At 51.6% G+C, this 25,072-nt stretch overlaps 1 protein-coding gene across 2 annotated transcripts in view; it reads left to right on the forward strand.

The window, feature by feature from the left end:
• The window catches only part of ZER1 (zyg-11 related cell cycle regulator), a 275,316-nt gene that overhangs the window by 191,797 nt on the left and 58,447 nt on the right, over positions 1-25,072 (forward strand). For both annotated transcript variants that reach the window (XM_086924883.1, XM_086924884.1), the window contains 3 exons: positions 3,461-3,580; positions 3,932-4,047; positions 11,417-11,605. In XM_086924883.1, coding sequence (XP_086781009.1) covers positions 3,461-3,580; positions 3,932-4,047; positions 11,417-11,605 — 425 coding nt within the window. The remainder of the gene's footprint in view (positions 1-3,460; positions 3,581-3,931; positions 4,048-11,416; positions 11,606-25,072) is intronic.

Below are 25,072 nucleotides of genomic sequence, written 5' to 3' on the forward strand. Positions count from 1 at the left end.
TGAGAGCCTCAGTGACCTATTGAGTTAGGCTGTAGAGAAGCTGTGGAGAGTCTCAGTGACCTATTGGGTTAGGCTGTAGAGAAACTGTTGAGAGCTACAGTGACCTATTGAGTTAGGCTGTAGAGAAGCTGTTGAGAGCCTCAGTGACCTATTGAGTTAGGCTGTAGAGAAGCTGTGGAGAGTCTCAGTGACCTATTGAGTTAGGCTGTAGAGAAGCTGTTGAGAGCCTCAGTGACCTATTGAGTTAGGCTGTAGAGAGTCTCAGCGACCCTTTGAGTTAGGCTGTAGAGAAACTGTTGAGAGCCGCAGTGACCTATTGAGTTAGGCTGTAGAGAAGCTGTTGAGAGCCTCAGCTACCCTTTGAGTTAGGCTGTAGAGAAGCTGTGGATAGCCTCAGTGACCTATTGAGTTAGGCTGTAGAGAGGCTGTGGAGAGTCTCAGTGACCTATTGAGTTAGGCTGTAGAGAAGCTGTTGAGAGCCTCAGTGACCTATTGAGTTAGGCTGTAGAGAGTCTCAGTGACCTATTGAGTTAGGCTGTAGAGAAGCTGTTGAGAGCCTCAGTGACCTATTGAGTTAGGCTGTAGAGAGGCTGTGGAGAGTCTCAGCGACATTGAGTTAGGCTGTAGAGAAGCTGTGGAGAGTCTCAGTGACCTATTGAGTTAGGCTGTAGAGAGTCTCAGCGACCCTTTGAGTTAGGCTGTAAAGAAGCTGTTGAGAGCCTCAGTGACCTATTGAGTTAGGCTGTAGAGAGGCTGTGGAGAGTCTCAGTGACCTATTGGGTTAGGCTGTAGAGAAGCTGTGGAGAGCCTCGGTGATCTATTAAATTAGGCTGTAGAGAAGCTGTGGAGAGTCTCAGCGACATTGAGTTAGGCTGTAGAGAAGCTGTGGAGAGTCTCAGTGACCTATTGAGTTAGGCTGTAGAGAAGTAGTGGAGAGTCTCAGTGACCTATTGGGTTAGGCTGTAGAGAAGCTGTTGATAGCCTCAGTGACCTATTGAGTTAGGCTGTAGAGCGTCTCAGCGACCCTTTGAGTTAGGCTGTAGAGAAGCTGTTGAGAGCCTCAGTGACCTATTGAGTTAGGCTGTAGAGAGGCTGTGGAGAGTCTCAGTGACCTATTGGGTTAGGCTGTAGAGAAGCTGATGAAAGTCTCAGCAACCTATTGGGTTAGGCTGTAGAGAAGCTGTTGAGAGACTCAGTGACCCTTTGAGTTAGGCTGTAGAGAAGCTGTGGAGAGTCTCAGTGACCTACTGGGTTAGGCTGTAGAGAAGCTGTGGATAGCCTCAGTGACCTATTGAGTTAGGCTGTAGAGAAGCTGTGGAGAGTCTCAGCGACATATTGAGTGAGGCTGTGGCGAAGCCGTGGAGAGTCTCAGTAACATTTTGAGCGAGGCTGTAGAGAAGCTTCTGAGAGTCTCAGCAAGAGTCTTTGTCCCTCGTAGACTCACCTTGTAGTCTCCCGGTGCCTCACCCTCCATTGTTCTCTTTCCCTTGTTGCCTCAGAGGCTCGCCCTTCTTTGTCCTCTTTCCCTTGGTGCCTCAGAGGCTCACCCTTCTTTGTCCTCTCTCCCTTGTTGCCTCAGCGGCTCACCCCCTTTGTCCTCTCTCCCATTGTGCCTCAGAGGCTCACTCTCTTTTGTCCTCTCTCCCATGGTGCCTCGGAGGCTCACCCTCCTTTGTTCTCCTTCCCTTGGTGCCTCAGAGGCTCACCCTTCTTTGTCCTCTCTCCCTTGTTGCCTCAGCGGCTCACCCCCCTTTGTCCTCTCTCCCATGGTGCCTCAGAGGCTCACTCTCTTTTGTCCTCTCTCCCATGGTGCCTCGGAGGCTCACCCTCCTTTGTCCTCTCTCCCATGGTGCCTCAGAGGCTCACCCTCCTTTGCCCTCTCTCCCATGGTGCCTCGGAGGCTCAACCTCCTTTGTCCTCTCTCCCATGGCACCTCGGAGGCTCACCCTCCTATGTCCTCTCTCCCATGGCGCCTCAGAGGCTCACCCTCCTTTTTCCTCTCTACTGTGTGCCTCTGAGGCTCATCCTCTTTTGTCCTCTCCCTTGGTACCCCTTGGTGACTCAGAGGCTCACTCTCTTGAGTCCTCTCTCCCATGGTGTCTCAGAGGCTCACCCTCCTTTGTCCTCTCTCTCAAGGTGCCTCAGAGGCTCACTCTCTTTTGTCCTCTCTCCCATGGTGCCTCGGAGGTTGACTCTCTTTTGTCCTCTCTCCCATGGTGCCTCAGAGGCTCACCCTCCTTTGTCCACTCTCCCATGGTGCCTCGGAGGCGCACCCTCCTTTGTCCTCTCTCCCTTGGTGCTTCGGAGGCTCACTCTCTTTTGTCCTCTCTCCCATGGTGCCTCGGGGGCTCACCCACCTTTGTCCTCTCTCCCATGGTGCCTCAGAGGCTCACCCTCCTTTGTCCTCTTTCCCATGGTGCCTCGGAGGCTCACCCTCCTTTGTTCTCTCTCCCATGGTGCCTCGGAGGCTCAACCTCCTTTGTCCTCTCTCCCTTGGTGCTTCGGAGGCTCACTCTCTTTTGTCCTCTCTCCCATGGTGCCTCGGGGGCTCACCCACCTTTGTCCTCTCTCCCATGGTGCCTCAGAGGCTCACCCTCCTTTGTCCTCTTTCCCATGGTGCCTCGGAGGCTCACCCTCCTTTGTTCTCTCTCCCATGGTGCCTCGGAGGCTCAACCTCCTTTGTCCTCTCTCCCATTGTGCCTCGGAGGCTCACCCTCCTTTGTCCTCTCTCCCATGGTGCCTTAGAGGCTCACCCTCCTTTGTCCTCTCTACTGTGTGCCTCTGAGGCTCACCCTTTTCTGTCCTCTCTCCCATGGCGCCTCGGAGGCTCACCCTCCTTTGTCTCTCTACTGTGTGCCTCTGAGGCTCTCCCTCCTTTGTCCTCTCTCCGTTGGTGCCTCGGAGGCTCACCCTCCTTTGTCCTCTCTCCCTTGGTGCCTCAGTGTCTCACCCTCATTTGTCCTCTCTCCCTTGGTGCCTCGGAGGCTCACCCTCCTTTGTCCTCTCTCCCATGGTGCCTCTGAGGCTCACCCTTTTCTGTCCTCTCTCCCATGGCGCCTCGGAGGCTCACCCTCCTTTGTCTCTCTACTGTGTGCCTCTGAGGCTCTCCCTCCTTTGTCCTCTCTCCGTTGGTGCCTCGGAGGCTCACCCTCCTTTGTCCTCTCTCCCTTGGTGCCTCAGTGTCTCACCCTCATTTGTCCTCTCTCCCTTGGTGCCTCGGAGGCTCTCCCTCCTTTGTCCTCTCTCCGTTGGTGCCTCGGAGGCTCACCCTCCTTTGTCCGCTCTCCCTTGGTGCCTCAGTGTTTCACCCTCATTTGTCCTCTCTCCCTTGGTGCCTCGGAGGCTCTCCCTTCTTCGTCCTTTCTCCATTGGTGCCTCAGTGTCTCATCCTCATTTGTCCTCTCTCCCTTGGTGCCTCGGAGGCTCACCCTCATTTGTCCTCTCTCCCTTGGTGTGACAGTGTGACCAGGTCATGGAGTTCTCCTGGAGTGCCCTCTGGAACATCACAGATGAGACACCGGACAACTGCGAGATGTTTCTGAACTACAGCGGGATGAAGCTCTTCCTTGAGTGCCTTAAGGTAATGCCTTGTATTGTCTATGCTGATTATAGGCTCTGAGCCCTGCACCTGCTCTCCTTCCTTCCTTGTCATTGAAGCCCCCACATCCATATCACCTCATGTATGCCCATGGCCATGTATGGTGCACCAGGAGGCCGGAATACATGCCTGTATTTTGATATAGAGTCCTGTGTGTACCTGTAAAACAACATACACGCACATCATGGAATAGATCAGACGACCCAAGTGCACTCATTCCCAGCAGAGTTCTGATCATCTTGAGGGGGAATGTCAGGGTGCTGTGTCTGAGGCTGTGCACCGTCTCTTTGCATAGTGATTTGATTCTCTTATCACCTTGTTTCTTTTTCCTAGGAATTTCCAGAGAAGCAGGAACTTCACCGAAATATGTTAGGGCTCCTGGGGAATGTGGCCGAGGTCAGGGAGCTCCGTCCCCAGCTTATGACACCTCAGTTCATCACTGTTTTCAGGTGCGTATACATTCTAAAGGCTCTGCTGGACACAGCATGAAGGCCAGTTAAATTGTGCGACAGCTGGGGTGAGAATGAATGGTCTGATGCAGAATTTACACCTATGCCAACTTTGGTGCAGCCAGTGCCCGCTCATTGTTATAGTCTGGCTCTGATTGCTGCATGCAGGCTCTGATTGCTGCATGCAGGCTCTGGTGGGTTCTGTTTGCCTCAGGCTGGCTCTGGTGGGTTCTGATTGCATCTGGCTGGCTCTGGTGGGTTCTGGTTGCCTTAGGCTGGCTCTGGTGGGTTCTGATTGCCTCAGGCTGGCTCTGGTGGGTTCTGATTGCATCTGGCTGGCTCTGATGGGTTCTGATTGCTGCAGGTTGGCTCTGGTGGATTCTGGTTGCCGCAGGCTGGCTCTGGTGGGTTCTGATTGCCGCAGGCTGGCTCTGGTGGGTTCTGGTTGCCACAGGCTTGCTCAGGTGGGTTCTGATTGCTGCAGGCTGGCTCCTGTCTGTTCTGATTGCTGCAGGCTGGCTCCTGTCGGTTCTGATTGCATCTGGCTGGCTCTAGTGGGTTCTGATTGCCGCAGGCTGGCTCTGGTGGGTTCTGATTACAGCAGGCTGGCTCTGGTGGGTTCTGATTGCCTCAGGCTGGCTCTGGTGGGTTCTGGTTGCTGCAGGCTGCTCTGGTGGGTTCTGATTGCCTCAAGCTGGCTCTGGTGGGTTATGATTGCCTCAGGCTGGCTCTGGTGAGTTCTGATTGCATCAGGCTGGCTCTGGTGGGTTCTGATTGCCACAGGCTGCCTCTGGTGGGTTCTGATTGCCACAGGATGGCTCTGATGGGTTCTGATTGTCGCAGGCTGGCTCTGGTGGGTTCTGATTGCTTCAGGCTGGCTCTGGTGCGTTCTGATTGCTGCAGGCTGGCTCTGGTGGGTTCTGATAGCTGCAGGCTGGCTCTGGTAGGTTCTGATTGCCTCAAGCTGGCTCTGGTGGGTTATGATTGCCTCAGGCTGGCTCTGGTGGGTTCTGATTGCATCAGGCTGGCTCTGGTTGATTCTGATTGCCTCAGGCTGTCTCTGATGGGTTCTGGTTGCCGCAGGCTGGCTCTGGTTGGTTCTGATTGCCTCAGGCTGGCTCTGGTGGGTTCTGATTGCCTCAGGCTGGCTCTGGTGGGTTCTGGTTGCTGCAGGCTGCTCTGGTGGGTTCTGATTGCCTCAAGCTGGCTCTGGTGGGTTCTGATTGCATCAGGCTGGCTCTGGTGGGTTCTGGTTGCCGCAGGCTGGCTCTGGTGGGTTCTGATTGCCGCAGGCTGGCTCTGGTGGGTTCTGATTGCTGCAGGCTGGCTCTGGTGGGTTCTGGTTGCGCCAGGCTGGCTCTGATGGGTTCTGATTGCCGCAGGCTGGCTCTGGTGGGTTCTGATTGCATCTGGCTGGCTCTGGTGGGTTCTGATTGCCTCAGGCTGGCTCTGGTGGGTTCTGATTGCATCAGGCTGGCTCTGGTGGGTTCTGGTTGCCGCAGGCTGGCTCTGGTGGGTTCTGATTGCCGCAGGCTGGCTCTGTTCAGTTCTGATTGGCTCAGGCTGGCTCTGGTGGGTTCTGATTGGCGCAGGCTGGCTCTGGTGGATTCTGGTTGCCGCAGACTGGCTCTGATGGGTTCTGATTGTCGCTGGCTGGCTCTGGTGGGTTCTGATTGCCTCAGGCTGGCTCTGGTGGGTTCTGATTGCCTCAGGTTGGCTCTGGTACATTCCAGTTACTGCAGGCTGGCTCTGGTGGGTTCTGATTGCCTCAGGCTGGCTCTGGTGGGTTCTGATTGCCTCAGGCTGGCTCTGGTGGGTTCTGAGTGCCTCAGGCTGGCTCTGTGGGTTCTGGTCCTGCAGGCTGCTCTGGTGGATTCTGATTGCCTCAGGCTGGCTCTGGTGGGTTATGATTGCCTCAGGCTGGCTCTGGTGGGTTCTGATTGCATCAGGCTGGCTCTAGTGGGTTCTGGTTGCTGCAGGCTGGCTCTGATGGGTTCTGATTGCCGCTGGCTGGCTCTGGTGGGGTCTGATTGCTTCAGGCTGGCTCTGGTGGGTTCTGATTGCCGCAGGCTGGCTCTGGTGGGTTCTATTAGCCGCGAGCTGGCTCTGGTGGGTTCTGGTTACCGCAGGCTGGCTCTGGTGGGTTCTTGTTGCCACAGGCTGGCTCTGTTGGGGTCTGATTGCAGCAGGCTGGCTCTGGTGGGTTCTGATTGCTGCAGGCTGGCTCTGGTGGGTTCTGGTTGCTGCAGGCTGGCTCTGGTGGGTTCTGATTGCCGAAGGCTGGCTCTGGTGGGTTCTGATTGCTGCAGGCTGGCTTTGGTGGGTTCTGACTGCCGCAGGCTGGCTCCGGTGGGTTCTGGTTGCTGCAGGCTGGCTCTGATGGGTTCTGATTGCCGCAGGCTGGCTCTGGTGGGTCCTGATTGCCGCAGGCTGGCTCTGGTGGGTTCTGATTGCATCTGGCTGGCTCTGGTGTGTTCTGATTGCCTCAGGCTGGCTCTGGTGTGTTCTGATTGTCTCTGGCTGGCTCTGGTGGGTTCTGATTGCCGCAGGCTGACTCTGGTGGGTTCTGATTGCCGCAGGCTGGCTCTGGTGGGTTCTGATTGCCGCAGGCTGGCTTTGGTGGGTTCTGATTGCCGCAGGCTGGCTCCGGTGGGTTCTGATTGCTGCAGGTTGGCTCTGATGGGTTCTGGTTGCTGCAGGCTGGCTCTGATGGGTTCTGATTGCCGCAGGCTGGCTCTGGTGGGTTCTGATTGCATCTGGCTGGCTCTGGTGTGTTCTAATTGCCTCAGGCTGGCTCTGGTGGGTTCTGATTGTCTCTGGCTGGCTCTGGTGGGTTCTGATTGCCTCAGGCTGGCTCTGGTGGGTTCTGATTGTCTCTGGCTGGCTCTGGTGGGTTCTGATTGCCGCAGGCTGACTCTGGTGGGTTCTGATTGCCGCAGGCTGGCTCTGGTGGGTTCTGATTGCTGCAGGCTGGCTTTGGTGGGTTCTGATTGCCGCAGGCTGGCTCCGGTGGGTTCTGATTGCTGCAGGTTGGCTCTGATGGGTTCTGGTTGCTGCAGGCTGGCTCTGATGGGTTCTGATTGCCGCAGGCTGGCTCTGGTGGGTTCTGATTGCCGCAGGCTGGCTTTGGTGGGTTCTGATTGCCGCAGGCTGGCTCCGGTGGGTTATGGTTGCTGCAGGCTGGCTCTGGTGGGTTCTGGTTGCTGCAGGCTGGCTCTGATGGGTTCTGGCTCTGGTGGGTTCTGGTTGCTGCAGGCTGGCTCTGATGGGTTCTGATTGCTGCAGGCTGGCTCTGGTGGGTTCTGATTGCATCTGGCTGGCTCTGGTGGGTTCTGATTGCCTCAGGCTGGCTATGGTGGGTTCTGATTGCCGCTGGCTGGCTCTGGTGGGTTCTGATTGGCTCAGGCTGGCTCTGGTGGGTTCTGATTGGCGCAGGCTGGCTCTGGTGGATTCTGGTTGCCGCAGACTGGCTCTGATGGGTTCTGATTGCCGCTGGCTGGCTCTGGTGGGTTCGGATTGCCTCAGGCTGGCTGTGGTGGGTTCTGATTGCCTCAGGCTGGCTCGGGTGGATTCCAGTTACTGCAGGCTGGCTCTGGTGGGTTCTGATTGCCGCAGGCTGGCTCTGGTTGGTTCTGATTGCCTCAGGCTTGCTCTGGTGGGTTCTGAGTGCCTCAGGCTGGCTCTGGTGGGTTCTGGTTGCTGCAGGCTGCTCTGGTGGGTTCTGATTGCCTCAGGCTGGCTCTGGTGGGTTATGATTGCCTCAGGCTGGCTCTGGTGGGTTCTGATTGCATCAGGCTGCTCTGGTGGGTTCTGGTTGCTGCAGGCTGGCTCTGGTGGGTTCTGATTGCCGCAGGCTGGCTCTGATGGGTTCTGATTGCCGCAGGCTGGCTCTGGTGGGGTCTGATTGCTTCAAGCTGGCTCTGGTGGGTTCTGATTGCCGCAGGCTGGCTCTGGTAGGTTCTATTAGCTGCGAGCTGGCTCTGGTGGGTTCTGGTTACCGCAGGCTGGCTCTGGTGGGTTCTTGTTGCCGCAGGCTTTCTCTGGTGGGGTCTGATTGCAGCAGGCTGGCTCTGGTGGGTTCTGATTGCTGCAGGCTGGCTCTGGTGGGTTCTGATTGCTGCAGGATGGCTTTGGGTTCTGATTGCATCTGGCTGGCTCTCGTGGGTTCTGATTGCTGCAGGCTGGCTCTGGTGGGTTCTGATTGCATATGGCTGGCTCTGGTGGGTTCTGATTGCCGCAGGCTGACTCTGGTGGGTTCTGATTGCCGCAGGCTGGCTCCGATGGGTTATGATTGCTGTTGGCTGGCTTTGGTGGGTTCTGATTGCCGCAGGCTGGCTCCGCTGGGTTCTGATTGCTGCAGGCTGGCTCTGGTGGGTTCTGATTGCTGCAGGCTGGCTCCGGTGGGTTCTGATTGCTGCAGGCTGGCTCTGGTGGGTTCTGGTTGCTGCAGGCTGGCTCTGATGGGTTCTGATTGCCTCAGGCTGGCTCTGGTGGGTTCTGATTGTCTCTGGCTGGCTCTGGTGGGTTCTGATTGCCGCTGGCTGGCTCTGGTGGGTTCTGATTGCCGCAGGCTGGCTCTGGTGGGTTCTGGTTGCCGAAGACTGGCTCTGATGGGTTCTGATTGCCACAGGCTGGCTCTGGTGGGTTCTGATTGCCTCAGGCTGGCTCTGGTGGGTTCTGATTGCCTCAGGCTGGCTCTGGTGGATTCCGGTTACTGCAGGTTGGCTCTGGTGGGTTCTGATTGCCGCAGGCTGGCTCTGGTGGGTTCTGATTGCCGCAGGCTGGCTCTGGTGGGTTCTGATTCCTGCAGGCTGGCTCTGGTGGATTCTGGTTGCCGCAGGCTGGCTCGGATGGGTTCTAATTGCCGCAGGCTGGCTCTGGTGGGTTCTGATTGCCGCAGACTGGCTCTGGTGGGTTCTGGTTGCTGCAGGCTGGCTCTGGTGGATTCTTGTTGCCGCAGGCTGGCTCTGGTGGATTCTGATTGCTGCAGGCTGGCTCTGGTGGGTTCTGGTTACTGCAGGCTGGCTCTGGTTGGTTCTGGTTGCTGCAGGCTGCTCTGGTGGGTTCTGATTGCCTCAGGCTGGCTCTGGTGGGTTCTGATTGCCTCAGGCTGGCTCTGGTGGGTTCTGATTGCCACAGGTTGGCTCTGGTGGGTTCTGGTTACTGCAGGCTGGCTCTGGTGGGTTCTGGCTGCTGCAGGCTGCGCTGGTGGGTTCTGATTGCCTCAGGCTGGCTCTGGTGGGTTCTGATTGCCTCAGGCTGTCTCTGGTGGGTTCTGATTGCCGCAGGCTGGCTCTGGTAGGTTCTGATTGCATCTGGATGGCTCTGGTGGGTTCTGATTTTTTCAGGCTGGCTCTGGTGGTTTCTGATTTTCGCTGGCTGGCTCTGGTGGGTTCTGAAAGCCTCAGGCTGGCTCTGGTGGGTTCTGATTGCCGCAGGCTGGCTCTGGTGGGTTCTGATTGCCACAGACTGGCTCTGGTGGGTTCTGAATCCTGCAGGCTGGCTCTGGTGGATTCTGGTTGCCGCAGGCTGGCTCTGATGGGTTCTGATTGCCGCAGGCTGGCTCTGGTGGGTTCTGATTGCCGCAGGCTGGCTCTGGTGGATTCTTGTGGCCGCAGGCTGGCTCTGGTGGATTCTGATTGGCACAGGCTGGCTCTGGTGGGTTCTGATTGCCAGAGATTGGCTCTGGTGGATTCTTGTTGCCACAGGCTGGCTCTGGTGGGTTCTGGTTACTGCAGGCTGGCTCTGGTGGGTTCTGATTGCTGCAGGCTGGCTCTGGTGGGTTATGATTGCCTCAGGCTGGCTGTGGTGGATTCTGATTGCCTCACACTGGCTCTGGTGGGTTCTGATTGCCTCAGACTGGCTCTGGTGGGTTCTGGTTGCCGCAGGCTGGCTCTGGTGGGTTCTGATTGCCGCAGGGTGGGTTCTGATTGATGTAGGCTGGCTGTGCTGGGTTCTGGTTACTGCAGGCTGGCTCTGGTGGGTCCTGGTTGCTGCAGGCTGGCTTTGGTGCGTTCTGATTGCCGCAGGCTGGCTCTGGTGGGTTCTGGTTACTGCAGGCTGGCTCTGGTGGGTTCTGGTTGCCGCAGGCTGGCTCTGCCGGCTGGCTCTGATGGGTTCTGATTGCCGCAGGCTGGCTCTGGTGGGTTCTGATTGCCTCAGGATGGCTCTGGTGGGTTCTGGTTGCCGCAGGCTGGCTCTGGTGGGTTCTGATTGCCTCAGGCTGGCTCTGGTGGGTTGTGGTTACTGCAGGCTGCTCTGGTGGGTTTTGATTACCTCAGGCTGGCTCTGGTGAGTTCTGGTTGCCGCAGGCTGGCTCTGGTGGGTTCTGATTGCCGCAGGCTGGCTCTGATGGGTTCTGATTGCTGCAGGCTTGCTCTGGTGGGTTCTGATTGCCGCAGGCCGGCTCTGGTGGGTTCTGGTTACTGCAGGCTGGCTCTGGTGGGTTCTGGTTGCCGCAGGCTGGCTCTGGTGGGTTCTGATTGCCGCAGGCTGGCTCTAGTTGGTTCTGATTGCCGCAGGCTGGCTCTGGTGGGTTCTGGTTGCCGCAGGCTGGCTCTGGTGGGTTCTGGTTGCCGCAGGCTGGCACTGGTGGGTTCTAGTTGCCGCAGGCTGGCTCTAGTTGGTTCTGATTGCTGCAGGCTGGCTCTGGTGGGTTCTGGTTGCCGCAGGCTGGCTCTGCGATTCCTTAAATGCAATCGCATTTTCTGAAATCGCAAAAAATAGCGATTTCTTGGAGTTTTGGATTGATGCATCCCAAATAGTGATTTTGGAATCACAAACAGCCGAATTTTGCGATTCGCACCGTTTGCGATTCCTAAATCACTTGATGCATGTGGCAGTTAGCTTTTTATGGTTCCAGGGACCTTACGATGAGTCAAATGAGTTGTATGACCAGAGCACCTATTCGTCAAGCGAGTACAAATAAAAAAGGTTATAGTGAGCGTTTTTGAATGTTACTGGTAGATCATATCCAAATTTTTGGCCATAAGTTGGAGCTCATCCATTTGGAAACAAACTGTTCTAGCGGAACAGCTCTGAGGTTCACCCTTTTTCTTGGCCAGAAAAGAGACAATCTCCAACATGGAACTTGCCTAGATTCTTGTGTTGTAAATGTTCCTCCTTCACTGGACTAGAGCTCCTGATCTTTGCATATAAACACTCCTGACAAGTAACACATGTTCCCGACAGCCTCACCCAAAGCCTCACACCGCCCTCTTGCCACAGGATCCTGCATCACACAGCTTCTGGTCTCTTGTCTGCTGTTAGCAATCACTTTACAGGAAACTAGACATTTTTTGACATAGCATTGTTTACTGGTATGGTCAACCTTTTCACTTCACCAAACACTTTCTCTCTGTTTCCACAGCAACCTGTTGGAGAGCAAGGCAGACGGCATTGAGGTGTCCTACAATGCTTGTGGGGTCCTCTCACACATCATGTTCGATGGGCCTGATGCCTGGTTTATCATCGAGCCATCTCGAGACGAGGTGGTTGACCGGATGTGGGGAGCCATTCAAAGCTGGGACTCCAGCTCCCGAAGGAACATCAACTATAGGTAAGCACTTAGCACTTGGTGGAAGGGAAACAAAAGAGAAGTGAAGCTTTACAAGATAAGCAATGTTGCTGTTTACATTCAACGTATGTGAATCAATAGTGGAGAAAGACTTAGATTGACTGACACATTCAAATAATGCTTTATTTGACTGTTGAAACTGCTCAGTTTAGGGATGTTTTGTAAGGATTAAGGGAGAAGGGAAGAAATAAAGTGTAAATGAGGATGAAGGTGAGGAGAGCTGAAGGTCTATTGAGGACAAAAGGTGGAAGTGGAAGGAGAGATGAGGATTGGGGAGGACAGCGGATGGATTGGTAAAAATACAGGCATGAAGGGTGAACGAGAGTGCAGAGCTGAGGTCTTATAAGAGAGGAGGTAAAACTTAGATGACGTAGGAAGAGGGATAGACAAAGGGGGAAGTGAAAAGATTGATGCAGGATGGTTGAAGACAAAGCGTGGAAGTGGGAGGAGGGATGCAGGATTGGGGAGGACAGTTGGTGGATTTGTAAAATACCGACATGAAGGGTGAGTGAGAGTGCAGAGTAACTGGGTGTGCGGAGTTGTGCCTACTCCGTGTTCCGCAGAGAACGTGGATTAGGCACAACTCGGCACACTCCGGAGCGGAGTTGCCAGCTCCCGCTTCCACCCTCTCCCGCCCCCAGGAAGAATTACATTAAATATACTTTAAAGATTAGAAAAATCTATACTTACCTTAACTGCGGCATCCCCGGGCTTCCGTCCTCCTCTTCCTTGGTGTCACGATGATCTGCGCTTGCGCGCGCACTCCCGCATGCGCATTCCTTGCGATAAATGCACTGTCGCGCGCACATGCGCAGGTCATCGTGAAACCAAGGAAAAGGAGGATGGCAGCCTGGGGATGCTGCAGTTAAGGTAGGTGTCGATTTTTGTAACCTTTAAAGTATATTTAATGTAATTCTTCCTAGGGGTTGGAGGCGAGCGGCGGAGCTTCCACGGAGTTGGGCCTCCGTGTAGTGGCCCTCCGCCCAGGCTTAGTGCAAAGCTGAGGTCGAATAAGAGATGAGGCAGACAAAGGGGAAATGGAAAGATTGAAGTAGGATGGTTGAGGACAAAGGGAGCAAAGCGTAAACAGAATGGATAGAAAGTAGGTGCAGGTAGAAGACTGAGTACGAAAATTGGAAAAATAAAGAAAAGTGAGGATGAGGTGAAGAGGAAGAACGATAGAGTGGCAAGAGTAGAGAGGTGAGTGAGTGGTAAGGATGAAAGACAAAGGGAAACAAGGCATGCGAGTTTGGCCATTGTGAGTAGATTAGAACTATGGTTCTTAACCTTTTGACTTCTGTAGACCTCCACTTAATCATTACTGAAAACTGGGGCCTCCTCTAAAAAAGTTTTGGTACCCTGAGTCATTACTGGATGCCAAGGAGCCTGGCCTAAGCAGTCTTCTATGATTTGAACCTCAGAACAATACGCAACAATACAGAAACAAGCATTTATCAGCCAATTACAGGCCTATTTCCCTATTACCCGCTCCAGTCAAGGTACTCGAAAAGCTAGTGCACCAGCAAGTAGCGACCTTCTTTGAAACCCACAGACTATTCCATGACTCACAATACGGGTTTAGACCAGGCTACAGCACTGAGTCGGCCTTGATAGAGATGGACGATTCCGTACGATGGAAGCTGGACGGAGGTGCGAGAGCTGTGTTGGTGCTGCTTGATTTGTCGGCAGCGTTCGACACCGTCTCTCACCCCGTCGTACTCGACCGCCTTCGGTCCAAAGGCATTCAAGGCAAGGCCTTGGAATGATTGTCCTCATTCCTATCTAATCGGACACAGGCAGTGTTTACCCCCCCCTACACCTCAGATATCCGTTTGCTTAAGTGGGGAGTCCCTCAGGGCTCCTCATTAAGCCCCTTACTGTTCAATGTCTACTTTTCCCCACCTGGCCGAGTTAATTGCCAAATCAGGAATTAAAGCGACCTCGTATGCTGATGATATTCAGCTCTTATTTTCTTATGACAGTCCCACCCAGTCCACTTTCGATCCACTAAAAGACTGTCTCCGTAACATCACCCGGTGGATGGATAACAACTTTCTGCAGCTTAATGCTGGTAAGACCGAGGTCCTCTTTTTCCATCAGTCGTCCCCATTGGACTCAAACCTCTGGTGGCCACTTGACCTGAGCATGCCTCCCTCCCCCAGGGAATCAGTAAAAAACCTAGGGATCAGATGGGATTCTAGCCTCTCCTTTCATAATCAAGTCCAGACAGTATCTGCTGCATGTTTCTCTAAAATCAGGATGATCAAGAAATTCATCAATTTCCTTCCAAGTAACACCCGGAAAACCATTGTTCAGGCGTTGATAACATCACACTTGGACTATGCCAACGGCCTGTACATTGGACTCGCTTCTGGCCTCTGCCACCGGCTACAGACAGTCCAGAATGCGACAGTCCGGCTGGTCTGTGGCATCTCCCTTCGAGAGCACATCTCGCCACATCGGCGAAGACTTCACTGGTTACCAGTCCAAAAAAGGGCAGAATTTAAAGCCCTCACACTGGCACACCATTCAATCAAAGGAGAAGGGTCAGCTTACCTCTCCTCCTGCCTCCGCCCCTACAACAACGCCAGACTCCTCCGATCCAGCTCAAAAAACCTCCTGACTACCCCCAGATTTAAAAAAGTACGCTCTGGGGGGAAAACCTTTCAAGTATGTGCTTCTTCTCACTGGAACAAACTCCCGATCTCCATTCGGATGATTCAGGAGGAGCTACCTTTTCGCAGAGCACTGCAAACATTTCTCTTCTGCTAATTCATCTAAGTAAGACCCAGCATACACACAGAAGCGCCGGGACACCCCGTTGGGGTAGCTGCGCACTATACAAAACACACTAAATAAATAATTATCAAACAAAAACACAAATAATTAAGTATTTTACTAAGAGCTCAGAAGTTATTAGAATGAACAATGTGTTCGAGGCATATGAGCTGCAGATCACACACTATGCATAGAGGCCCCAGTTTTCAGTAATGATTAAGTTGGACCCGGATGTTTGCAGTTTGTTATTGTCTTGGAAATGTCTTTGGACAATAGTGCGCATGGGCATCGACTCTATCTTCAGTTTGTTTTTTTCCACCATCGGGCTCGGATGTGTTCCACGTGTTCCAGTTCGGTATTGTTACAGAGTTAACTTTCGACGCGCAGTCCTTACCCAAGTGTCTGGTATTGTTTCGATCGCGTTTCCCTTTCAACGCACATCTCCACAAACTTCTACTTCAGTTCCAGTCGTCGAAGCAGGCCTTCTGGCCTAGGTGCAACATAAGGACTTTGTGGCTCATGGAAAGGACTTTCTTCCAAAAATGTCCTCAATGTGGAGCCAAGTTTTCACATGCTGACTACATGAGGTGTGTAACCTCTGCCTTTCACCTGAACACGAGGCCAAAGACTGTCCGGCTTGTGCCTCTTTCCGCTGCAAGAAAACCATCAGAGACCATCAAGCGCGAAGAAATATAGCTCGATCGTCGACATCGATACCGGATGACATCTTCCTGGAAGGCATTGATGTGCCGGAGCAGCAGCAGATGGAAGAAGGCACATTCAGCGGCGAAGACATCACACAGGGGCAACGGGTCGTAAGTACTGACGTCCACCCTTCCCCCCCCCCATCTACCCATCCAAAGGCTTTGGTAACACCTTCACCTTCGGGCCCAGGTGCACACCATGATAACACTTTTCATGCCCCGCATTCGGGCTCGGGCAAATAAGTCCACAAATAAGCCTTCAGACCACTCTGGACCGAGTCAGCCTTCTGTCGGTGCCAAAACTCCATCATTGGCATCGACCAAAGAGAAACCAAAAGACAAACCATTGTCTTCCTCCGCACCGAAGCCCGGTTCAGCACCGGCTTATTCGGCACCAAAACCAAAAGACACACACTTCGGACCTGAAAAAATCCTCGGAGCCAAAGAAACCACTGGTTCCGAAACACAAATCGGAACCTAAAAAAGCAACCGGTTCCAAAAACACTCGGCACCTCTGATCCAAAAAAATCATCAGAGCCATCCAAGCAACTGGTTCCAAAGACTCCAACCAAACCTTCGGATCCCACAAAAACTCCTCAGGCCAAAACAAAGGAGCATAAAACTACTCCTAAGACTGTGCCACAGAAGCATCCTGAACCGAAAAAATCAGCACCGAAAAGCCACGCTTCAGAGGAAAAACTTTGTCAACCTGATCCTACACACAAAAACTCTGAAAATAGATCCGCAAACAAATCATTTTAGGATTAGTCCTACTAATAAAAGAAAAAGGACCACCCCATACCATCTCGACTTTCTTTAAAGAAAAGAGACATTGCCACCTCTCCTTTAAGGATCTCTTCACCTTCTCCACAACACATTTCTCCTGTTCCATCTTCAAGACCAATACAATCTCCGCCATGTAGGAGAGTAGGGTCTGCTTCCTATGGTCACCCCCACTTTTTGCTGTGATTCTCTGGTTTTTCGACTTTAGTCTGGCTGTGGGCCTGCTAATCCGACCCAAAGCCCAGCTGTTCGCTCTCTAAATTGACACCATGTACTTTAGGCACATGCCTAATTGGGAATTGGGTCACCTTTTGAGCCCCTGTATAGTGTACCATAGGTACCCAGGGCATAGGTGCGTCCAAGCCTACCAGGGGCTGCAGCATGTATTATGCCACCCCTGGCTGGCCATCCAAACTGACACCACAGGCTGATCACACAGCTTGGGTAAGGTGGTGTAATCACCCCTTGCTTAGATAAAGTATACCTTTATCTACCCATATATATAGACACATATATACCTATAAGTCACTCCTATGGCAGGCCTTGACAATCCTGACGGCAGAGTGCTTGGTTTTATGTGAGATGGTGCTCTAGCATGAGCTGAGCCCGTCTGCAGCTTTCGGAACCATGTCCCTATAGCTGTTCTATGAAATGGCCATACCATATACTCTTAAGTGCATTATAATCCTCGCAGTTAATGCTAACTTTGGTTTGGCTTTATCAAAACATGTCGTGTAAGGTGTCAAACACTTTGGAATACTACCCCCCCCCCCCCCAACCACGGCAGTCCTGGCGGCGGGGGTAGCATTCTACCCTGCTAGAGGGGGAAGACGTGTAGTTACTGCTTTACCCGGTTAAAGTTAAACAGAACCTCAGCATCACAAAATGGATGCTGCTGCCACAGACAAGAGTCTGACCTCCTGCAGCTGGACGAAACTCCGGCAAGGGAGGCCTGGACAATAGGTTTCCTGTCGAGGGAGGTGCTACCACCTCCCCAGACAGCCTGTAGTGTATTGGGGCAGGGTGGGTTCAATGGAAAGATGCTTTTCCAGACACTGCCTGGGGCACACAAGGTGCTCCATACATTGCCCGGTTTAAACCAGTTGCTGGGGCACTCCAGCCCCAGCTGTGGCGCGAAACTGGACAAAGGGAAATAGGTGTAACCACCCCCTTCCCAGATTCCACCCATAGGAGGGACCTAGCAGGTAATCCAGCCCCTTAGATTAGTATAAAGATAGGAGCTGTGTCTAGAGACATTAGATTATCCTGGAAATAAACTCTAAAATTAAACTATTGGACCTTCGACGTTCCATATCGACTGGAAGACTGAAGACATCTCCCTTGTGGTCAAGGAGTGACTACCCTGTGCAAACAGGCACCACCAGTATCTTGCCGGTTTGCTTTGTCCCCGATCCCGCCGGAACCCGAAGAATTAGCGACTCAGGAACTGGACTGCCAGACTTCTCTGACTCCGATCTACATTCACAGCAAAGCTGAGACCCGTGGCGGACACGAGAGACGTGGGACCGGACATCCTGGACTACCTGCTCTTTGCTTACCGTGCAGCTTCTGAGGTACCCTCGAAGTTGTGCATTGGGGTTTGAGAAGCCCCAGACCCGAGCAGCATTTGCACCGAATCTCAGCCCTCCACACTCCACGAGTGCCACGTGGGGCCCGCTCCTGCATTTCAGCTCGACGCATCTTCCCGGTTGCTAGCCCGTTGGCTAGTTAGCCCTCCGAAGACTTCTTTGTGAAACTACACCGCTTGCCTGGTTGCTCCGGGCTTGCTCCGGCTTCCCTGCGAAGGAGAAGCTCCCCAGATCTTGCTGCTCTGAAATGAAGCCAATCTTCCCATCTTGCGTGGATTGCGTTTGCCAAGGCTTGTTGGGTCCAATCCGGATACCGACACCGCAGGCAACTAGATCCTTCGTGGGACAGCTCGAATCCAGCTCCTGGTCGTCGTCGATGCCTCCTCTTCCTTGTGGCTGCAGAGATAAGCTTCACCTCTTCACCAGATTGCATCTAGACATCGCCTGGTTCCTTCGTGGTCACTGGCTAGTGACCCAGACTCTGTCCCCTCTGCTTTCAGGTTCTTCTCGACTCCGATCCACCCTTGGATCCACCCGGACACTTTTCTCCTGGTCGCCTGCAGCACTTTCTTGCATCTCTCTATAGGAATCAGCGACAAAACCCGACACGAAAGAACACCTATCCACCCGGCTTCCCTGGGTGAGGGAACTCGAGTACTCCGGTGCTCCAGTGGGTGTTAACTATCCAAGTGTCCTAGTTTAAAAGGGTTTTACCGTAGTCCATCCGGAAGTGTCCAAAATCTACTACTTTGTAACTTTTACGTTCCCATTATAACTCTAAGGTAACTCGCGTGTGTGTTTAGACATTGCACACGCCTCCCGTGGGCCTCCTACTTCCTAACCTTTGGCTGTTCAATGTAGCCCCAGCGATTCTCTAGGCCTTAGGCCTATTCACCTTTCCTGAAGTGGTTCTTATACCACTTACTTAGTATATGGTTCGTGATGCTCCTAGGACAGAATTGTATTTGTGCAACTTATAGTATGCTTAATGAGTAACTTGTAACGTATCTCGAACTCTGACCTCATAAAGAGTGCAGAGGGGTTGTGTTAGTAATAAATGCATATATATTTGATATATACCTTGTGTGGTGTCCTTTCATTTGGTATTCAAGGGATTATAATTGGTAAAACAGCTGGCTTCACATGCTCTCTGAAGTTTTAGCCTAAGACTGCTTTGTCCATGCTACCCCTAGGATAGCTGGTCTATAAGGTTGACTTTACAACCATCACCATAAGGGTTGTTTCGACTGGTACAGGGTGCCCACTAGAATAGTGGACATCACATATCAGGCCAACTTCTCACACGCCACCTCCAGATACCGATGATACCACCTGTGACGAAGGAGATAATGAAGGACATAATGAACCTCTAGAAGAGCCTATTCCTTACATCCCAAATGATCCATGGGAAAATTATTGCACGTTCCTGATGTACCACAGGAGGATGTTTATCCATCTAGACCATCCCCTCCAGAGGACACTATAGGTTACACTCAGCTAGTACACAGGGCTGCAGAATACCACAGGGTAAACTTACATACAGACCCCTTAGAAGAAGACTTCCTCATGGACACCGGAGTGGTGTGGCTCACTGGTTAGAGGCGGCAGACCCGGAAGCAGAGGACGGCCCGGGACCAGGGTTCTATTCCCGACGCGGCAGGGTTGTGGACCAGGGTCAGCGGACTCGATAATTCTCGCCTCGGTGCCTACTCTAACCCTGGGATCACACTCGGCAACTCTGGGCATTAGCCTGCCTCATCTCCACAACGGCCCCCCACATGTACTGGAGATGCCTGGTTTCACCTTGGAGATACCCAGTAGGGACCATCTCACAGGGAAAGCCAGGACGGGTTCCCCAGCGGTCTACAACGCGGAGATACCCCATGTGGGGTGATTCATGCGCTTTACAAGACATCATTACATTACATGTTATGTTATGTTATGTTATGTTATGTTATCAACATTTATTTTGCGCACAGATGCTCCAGCTAAGGAGCGTCCTGGCGCATGGAAAAGGTGGACATAACACAACGCAAAGAAAACAGAGAAGTGACGGTCAACATAAAGGATTAAAACAGGTAAGTTTTCACAGCCCTACGGAATGCTAAAAGATCCTCTAACAGGCGGATTTCCAAAGGGAGAGAGTTCCAGAGAGCCGCAGCTCTCACACGGAAAGAACAATTGCCCATCCGGCTAAGCCTGAAACGTGGGATAACCGCAAGGGATTGCCCAAGAGATCTGAGGGAGCGAGTCGGGACATAGGGGGATAAGAGATTATTGAGGATCTCAGGTGCCGATCCTTTTAAAATTTTAAAGGCAAGGCTCAGGGCCTTAAAGTGGATTTGGCTTTTCATTGGTAGCCAGTGTAGGGACCGCAGAGTATTGGACGTGGGACAGGACCTCGGCAGACCCACCACTGCTCTCGCAGCCGCGTTCTGAACGCGCTGCAAGCGAAGGAGCTCAGATTGGTTAACTCCCAGCAGGAGCGAGCTGGCGTAGTCCAGCCGGGAGATGATCGTCGCTTGGATGACCAACTGGCTCGTCGTTACACATTCACACATCCCAATGCTAAAAGGGGTAATTAAACACGCTCTCGAAGTCTTTCAAGACCCGGTAGAGCTAGAGTCATTAACCCTAGAATAGGGAAACAGTACAAGGCTGCCCCAACTGACCCTTCATACATTAAGGGACAGCTTCCACTAGATTCCTTAGTTGTTTCCAACGCCAGGAAAAGGGCCAACTCCCAAACATCAGTTGATGCTCCACCACCTGACAAAGAGTCAAAACTATTAGATGCATCTGCCAAAAGAACAGCGTCACAAGCGGCCAACATATGGAGGATTGCCAACACAAGGCTTTACTAGCCACATACGATAGGTCGCACTATGACGAGCTAGAGGCCCTTCTACAACACCTTCCAGATTAATATAATACAAAAGCCCACGATCTTATACAGGAAGGTAAACTTGTAACCAATCCCTCCTTTCGGTGTGCTCTAGATGCCGTAGATACAGCCTCCCGAGCCATCAATACCAGTGTCCTCTCCCGCAGACATGCATGTCTAAGGATCGCAGGGTTTAAACAAAAGGTTCAAACTACCATACTGAACCAACCTTTTGATGAAGAACATTTATTTGGATTCATCTTTAGAAAAGATGAAAAAAGACACTGACAATCGCAAGCTCCCGGAGGTTCCTTTCTTCGCTCCTCTTACAGGGGCGCCTCTAGAGGCTTCAACACAGATAATGCCTCCACGTCATATAAAAGCCCCACACAAACCTCCTCTCCCGGAGGTTTTTACAGAGGAGGCTACAGGGGCAATAACAGCAAAGGCAGGGGCAAAACTACCAATACTCGTACAGCCACCACAAAACAATGACTTCCCGTCGCTCCACCCGGACCATTCTACTCCAGTCGGGGGACGATTAACCCAATTCCTACCTGTCTGGAACAATATCACCACAGACAAGTGGGTGAGACAAATTATCCAATCTGGTTATTGCCTGGAGCTCACTGCCACTCCCCCCAATATACCACCCAGACAGCCTCCAATATCAGCAGACCATTTAATGCTTCTAAAACAAGAGGTACTTTCCCCACTGCACAAACATGCAATTGAGCCAGTTCCCCTTCAGCATCAAAACACAGGAGTTTACTCCCTGAACTTTATGATTCCAAAGAAGGATGGAACCCTGAGGCCCATCTTAGACCTCAGACGATTAAACCTATACATACAATCAGACCATTTCCACATGGTCACTCTTCAACAAATCCTTTCCCTACTGAAACAAGGCAATTTCCTTGTCGTTTTATATCTCAAAGACTTCCACATTCCCATTCACCCTGCTCACAGGAAATATCTTCGGTTTGTAGTGGACGGGCAGCACTATCAATTCAAAGTTCTCCCATTCGGAGTTACCATAGCACCCAGAGTATTCACAAAATGTCTAGAAGTGGTAGCAGTTCATTTAAGAAGACAAAAGATTCACGTCTTCCCATACTTGGACGACTGGCTCATAAAAGCCAAGTCACATACTCAGTGTGTACGTCATACACACACCAACATCCAACTACTGCATGACTTAGTGTTTACAATAAGTCACCCAAAGTCTCACCTCCAAACAACCCAGAGCCAACAATATTTAGGCGCCACAATAGACACCTCAACAGGCCTTGCGTATCCCAATCCAGCCAGGATAGCAAGTATGCAAGCCCTGATAACAAAATTCCAACCGCAACACTCGTTGCCAGCTCGAGTGCTTATGTAACTAATAGGGATGATGGCCTCCTGCATATTCACAGTACCTCAGGCAAGACTCCAGATGCGCCCCTTACAGGAATGCTTAGCACGCCAGTGGAACCAGCTCAAGGTCAACTAACAGATCTGGTGTTGGTCGACGGCCGCACACATCGCTCTCTGCAGTGGTGGAACACCAAAAACTTGACAAAGGGACGGCCGTTCCTGGAGCCACTTCCACAAATCGTGTTAACAGCAGACGCATCGCTCTCCGGCTGGGAAGCTCATCTACTGCATCACACCATACAGGGCAGGTGGACACCTCAACAAAATCTACTCCACATCAATCACTTGGAGCTGCTTGCAATATTTCTGGCATTAAAAGGATTCCAGAAACATGTATCAAACAAAGCTGTTTTAGTACGCGCGGACAATATAACAGCAATGTATTATCTACAAAAACAAGTGGGGACGCACTCTCTGCAGCTCTCTCAACTAGTTCAGAGCAAACGGAGATGGGCAATTCCTCAGAACATATTCCTCTTAGCCCAACATCTTCCAGGAATTCAGAATCAGATGGCACTTAGTTTAGAAGTGCATTCCTGCCGTCAGGTGAATGCCCGCCCTCTATCAGGCCAAGTTTTTAGAGGGCGAGGACTGGTCAATGATGAAGCATGACACCAGGTGGTGTGTGAGACCAGTCCTTCATTTTTTTGTGAGATGCCTGCTCTCACAGATTGATTAGCACTAGCACTAGCGACACCTTACTGGGCGTGGCTTCATTGTGATAAACAGATATGTCGTCAAACACAACAGATCCAAGAGTGGGAACTTCATCCACAAGTCCTCCAACCCTTTTTCCAAATGTGGGGGCATCCAGAGATAGATCTCTTCGCCACACATTTAAACAGAAAATGTCCAAGCTTCGCTGCCAGATATCCACACCCATTGTCCAAAGGCAATGCGATATGGATGAATTGGTCAGTCAAATTTGCCTATGCTTTTCGTCCTCTCCCACTCATTCCACTAGTGATATGCAAACTAAAACAACAGTTACTAACACTGAACCTAGTTGCTCCAACATGAGCCTGACGACCATGGTACACAACCTTGCTTGAACTATCTGTATTTCCCGCACCAAAAACTACATCTCTCCCCACAACTGTTAACCCAGAACCATGGAGAGATCACACACCCAGATCCAGCACAGCTCAATCTAGCGATCTGGCTCCTCAAATCCTAGAGTTTGGGTACCTAAATCTCCCACATGATTGTATGAACGTAATCAAAAAAGCTAGAGGCCCAACCACTAGAGTCTGCTATGCAGCCAAGTGGAAAAGATTTGTGATACACTGTTCCAATAAGACAATCAATCCTCTAAATGCGTCTATGCAAAACATCATATGTTACCTACTACATCTTCAAAAGTGTAATCTAGCTTACACATCAAACAGGTTACATCTCGCTGCCGTAGCAGCCTACCTGCAAAATAGACAACATCTCTCATTATTCAGAGTACCTGCCATTAAAGCATTCATGAAATGCCTCAATATAATAATTCCTCCCAGTGTACCACCCTCTCCAGTATGGAATCTAAACATCGTTCTCACTAGGTTAATGGGCCCTCCATTTGAACCTCTGCATAAATGCAAGCTAAGATTTCTTACATGGAAAGTTGCTTTCCTTGTAGCTATCACATCTCTCAGAACAGTCAGTGAGCTACAGGCACTAACTATTCAAGAACCATTTTTACAACCCCATCATAACAAAGTGGTTCTCTTCCTAAGGTTAATACTCCCTTCCATCTCAACCAATCTGTAGAGTTGCCAGTCTTCTTCTCGCAACCACAAACAGTAGCAGAAAGAGCTCTTCCTACTTTAGACGTAAAAAGAGGACTTCTTTACTATATTGAAAGAACAAAACCTTTTTTGTAAAACAAAAACGCTGTTGGTTTCCTTTTCACCACCACATAAAGGTAATCCCATATCAAAGTCAGGAATTGCAATGTGGATTGTCAAATGTGTACAAATTTGCTATCACAAAGCAAAACGTACACTTTCTATTCCCCCTAAAGCTCATTCCACTCGCAAAATAGGGGCTTCAATGGCATTTTTAGGAAACATTCCCTGAGATGATATCTGTGAAGCAGCTACATGGTCTACACCGCACACATTCACAAAACACTATTGTGTAGATGTGCAAGCAAAACAACAAGCTAGTGTGGGCCAGGCTGTACTCGAAACACTATTTCAAACTACTGCAACAGATACTGGTGGTCGCCGCTAAAGAGACAGTACTGCTATGCAATCTATGCACAGTGTGTGATCTGCAGCTCACATGCCTCGAACGGAAAATGCTACTTACTAGTATGCATCTGTTCTTGGCATATAGAGCTGCACATTCACACATGCCTACCCACCTCCTCGGCTACCTTTATCTGTTCCAGTATTATTTTATTTAGATACAACATACTTGTACATAATTTCCTTCTTGGTGAAAAAACTATCTGAAGATGGAGTTGATGCCCATGCGCACTATTGTCCAAAGGAGGAGTCACCTATCTCGTGACTTCCAAAGACTTTTCCCAGACAATAACAAACTGCAGACATCCGGCCCCACACCAGATGGTGATCTATGCATAGTGTGTGGATCTGCAGCTCTACATGCCAAGAACAGCTGCATACTGATGAGTAGCATTTTCCTTTCTCTTTTTGACCTCAAAGCTGCCCCAAAGCAGGTCTTCAAACCTCTTGAGGCATAGACCACAGAACTGTTTACCTGAACTCTTCAGGAAGCCTTCTCTTACAACAAGCAGGCAGGACACGCCCTGTATTCATGAGTGCAGGATACTCTCTCTGTATCCATGAGTGCAGGGCACGCTCTATACCTACGAGTGCAGGACACACTCTGTATCCACACGTACAGGACACACTCTGTATCCATGAGAGCAGGACACACTCTGTATCCATGAGAGCAGGATACACTCTGTATCCACAAGTGAAGGACACACTCTGTATCCACAAGTGCAGGACACGCTCTGTATCCATGAGAGCAGGACACGCTCTATACCTACGAGTGCAGGACACACTCTGTATCCACAAGTGCAGGACACGCTCTGTATCCATGAGACCATGATACGCTCTGTATCCATGAGAGCAGGATATGCTCTGTATCCATGAGTGCAGGACACACTGTATCTACGAGTGCAGGACACGCTCTGTATCCACAAATACAGGACACGCTCTGTATCCATGGGAGTAGGGTACACTCTGTATCCATGAGAGCAGGACACGCTCTGTATCCACAAGTGCAGGACACGCTCTGTATCCACAAGTGCAGGACACGCTCTGTATCCACA

This window comes from Lissotriton vulgaris, chromosome 5 (assembly GCF_964263255.1).
Source record: "Lissotriton vulgaris chromosome 5, aLisVul1.2, whole genome shotgun sequence".
Taxonomy (NCBI): domain Eukaryota; kingdom Metazoa; phylum Chordata; class Amphibia; order Caudata; family Salamandridae; genus Lissotriton; species Lissotriton vulgaris.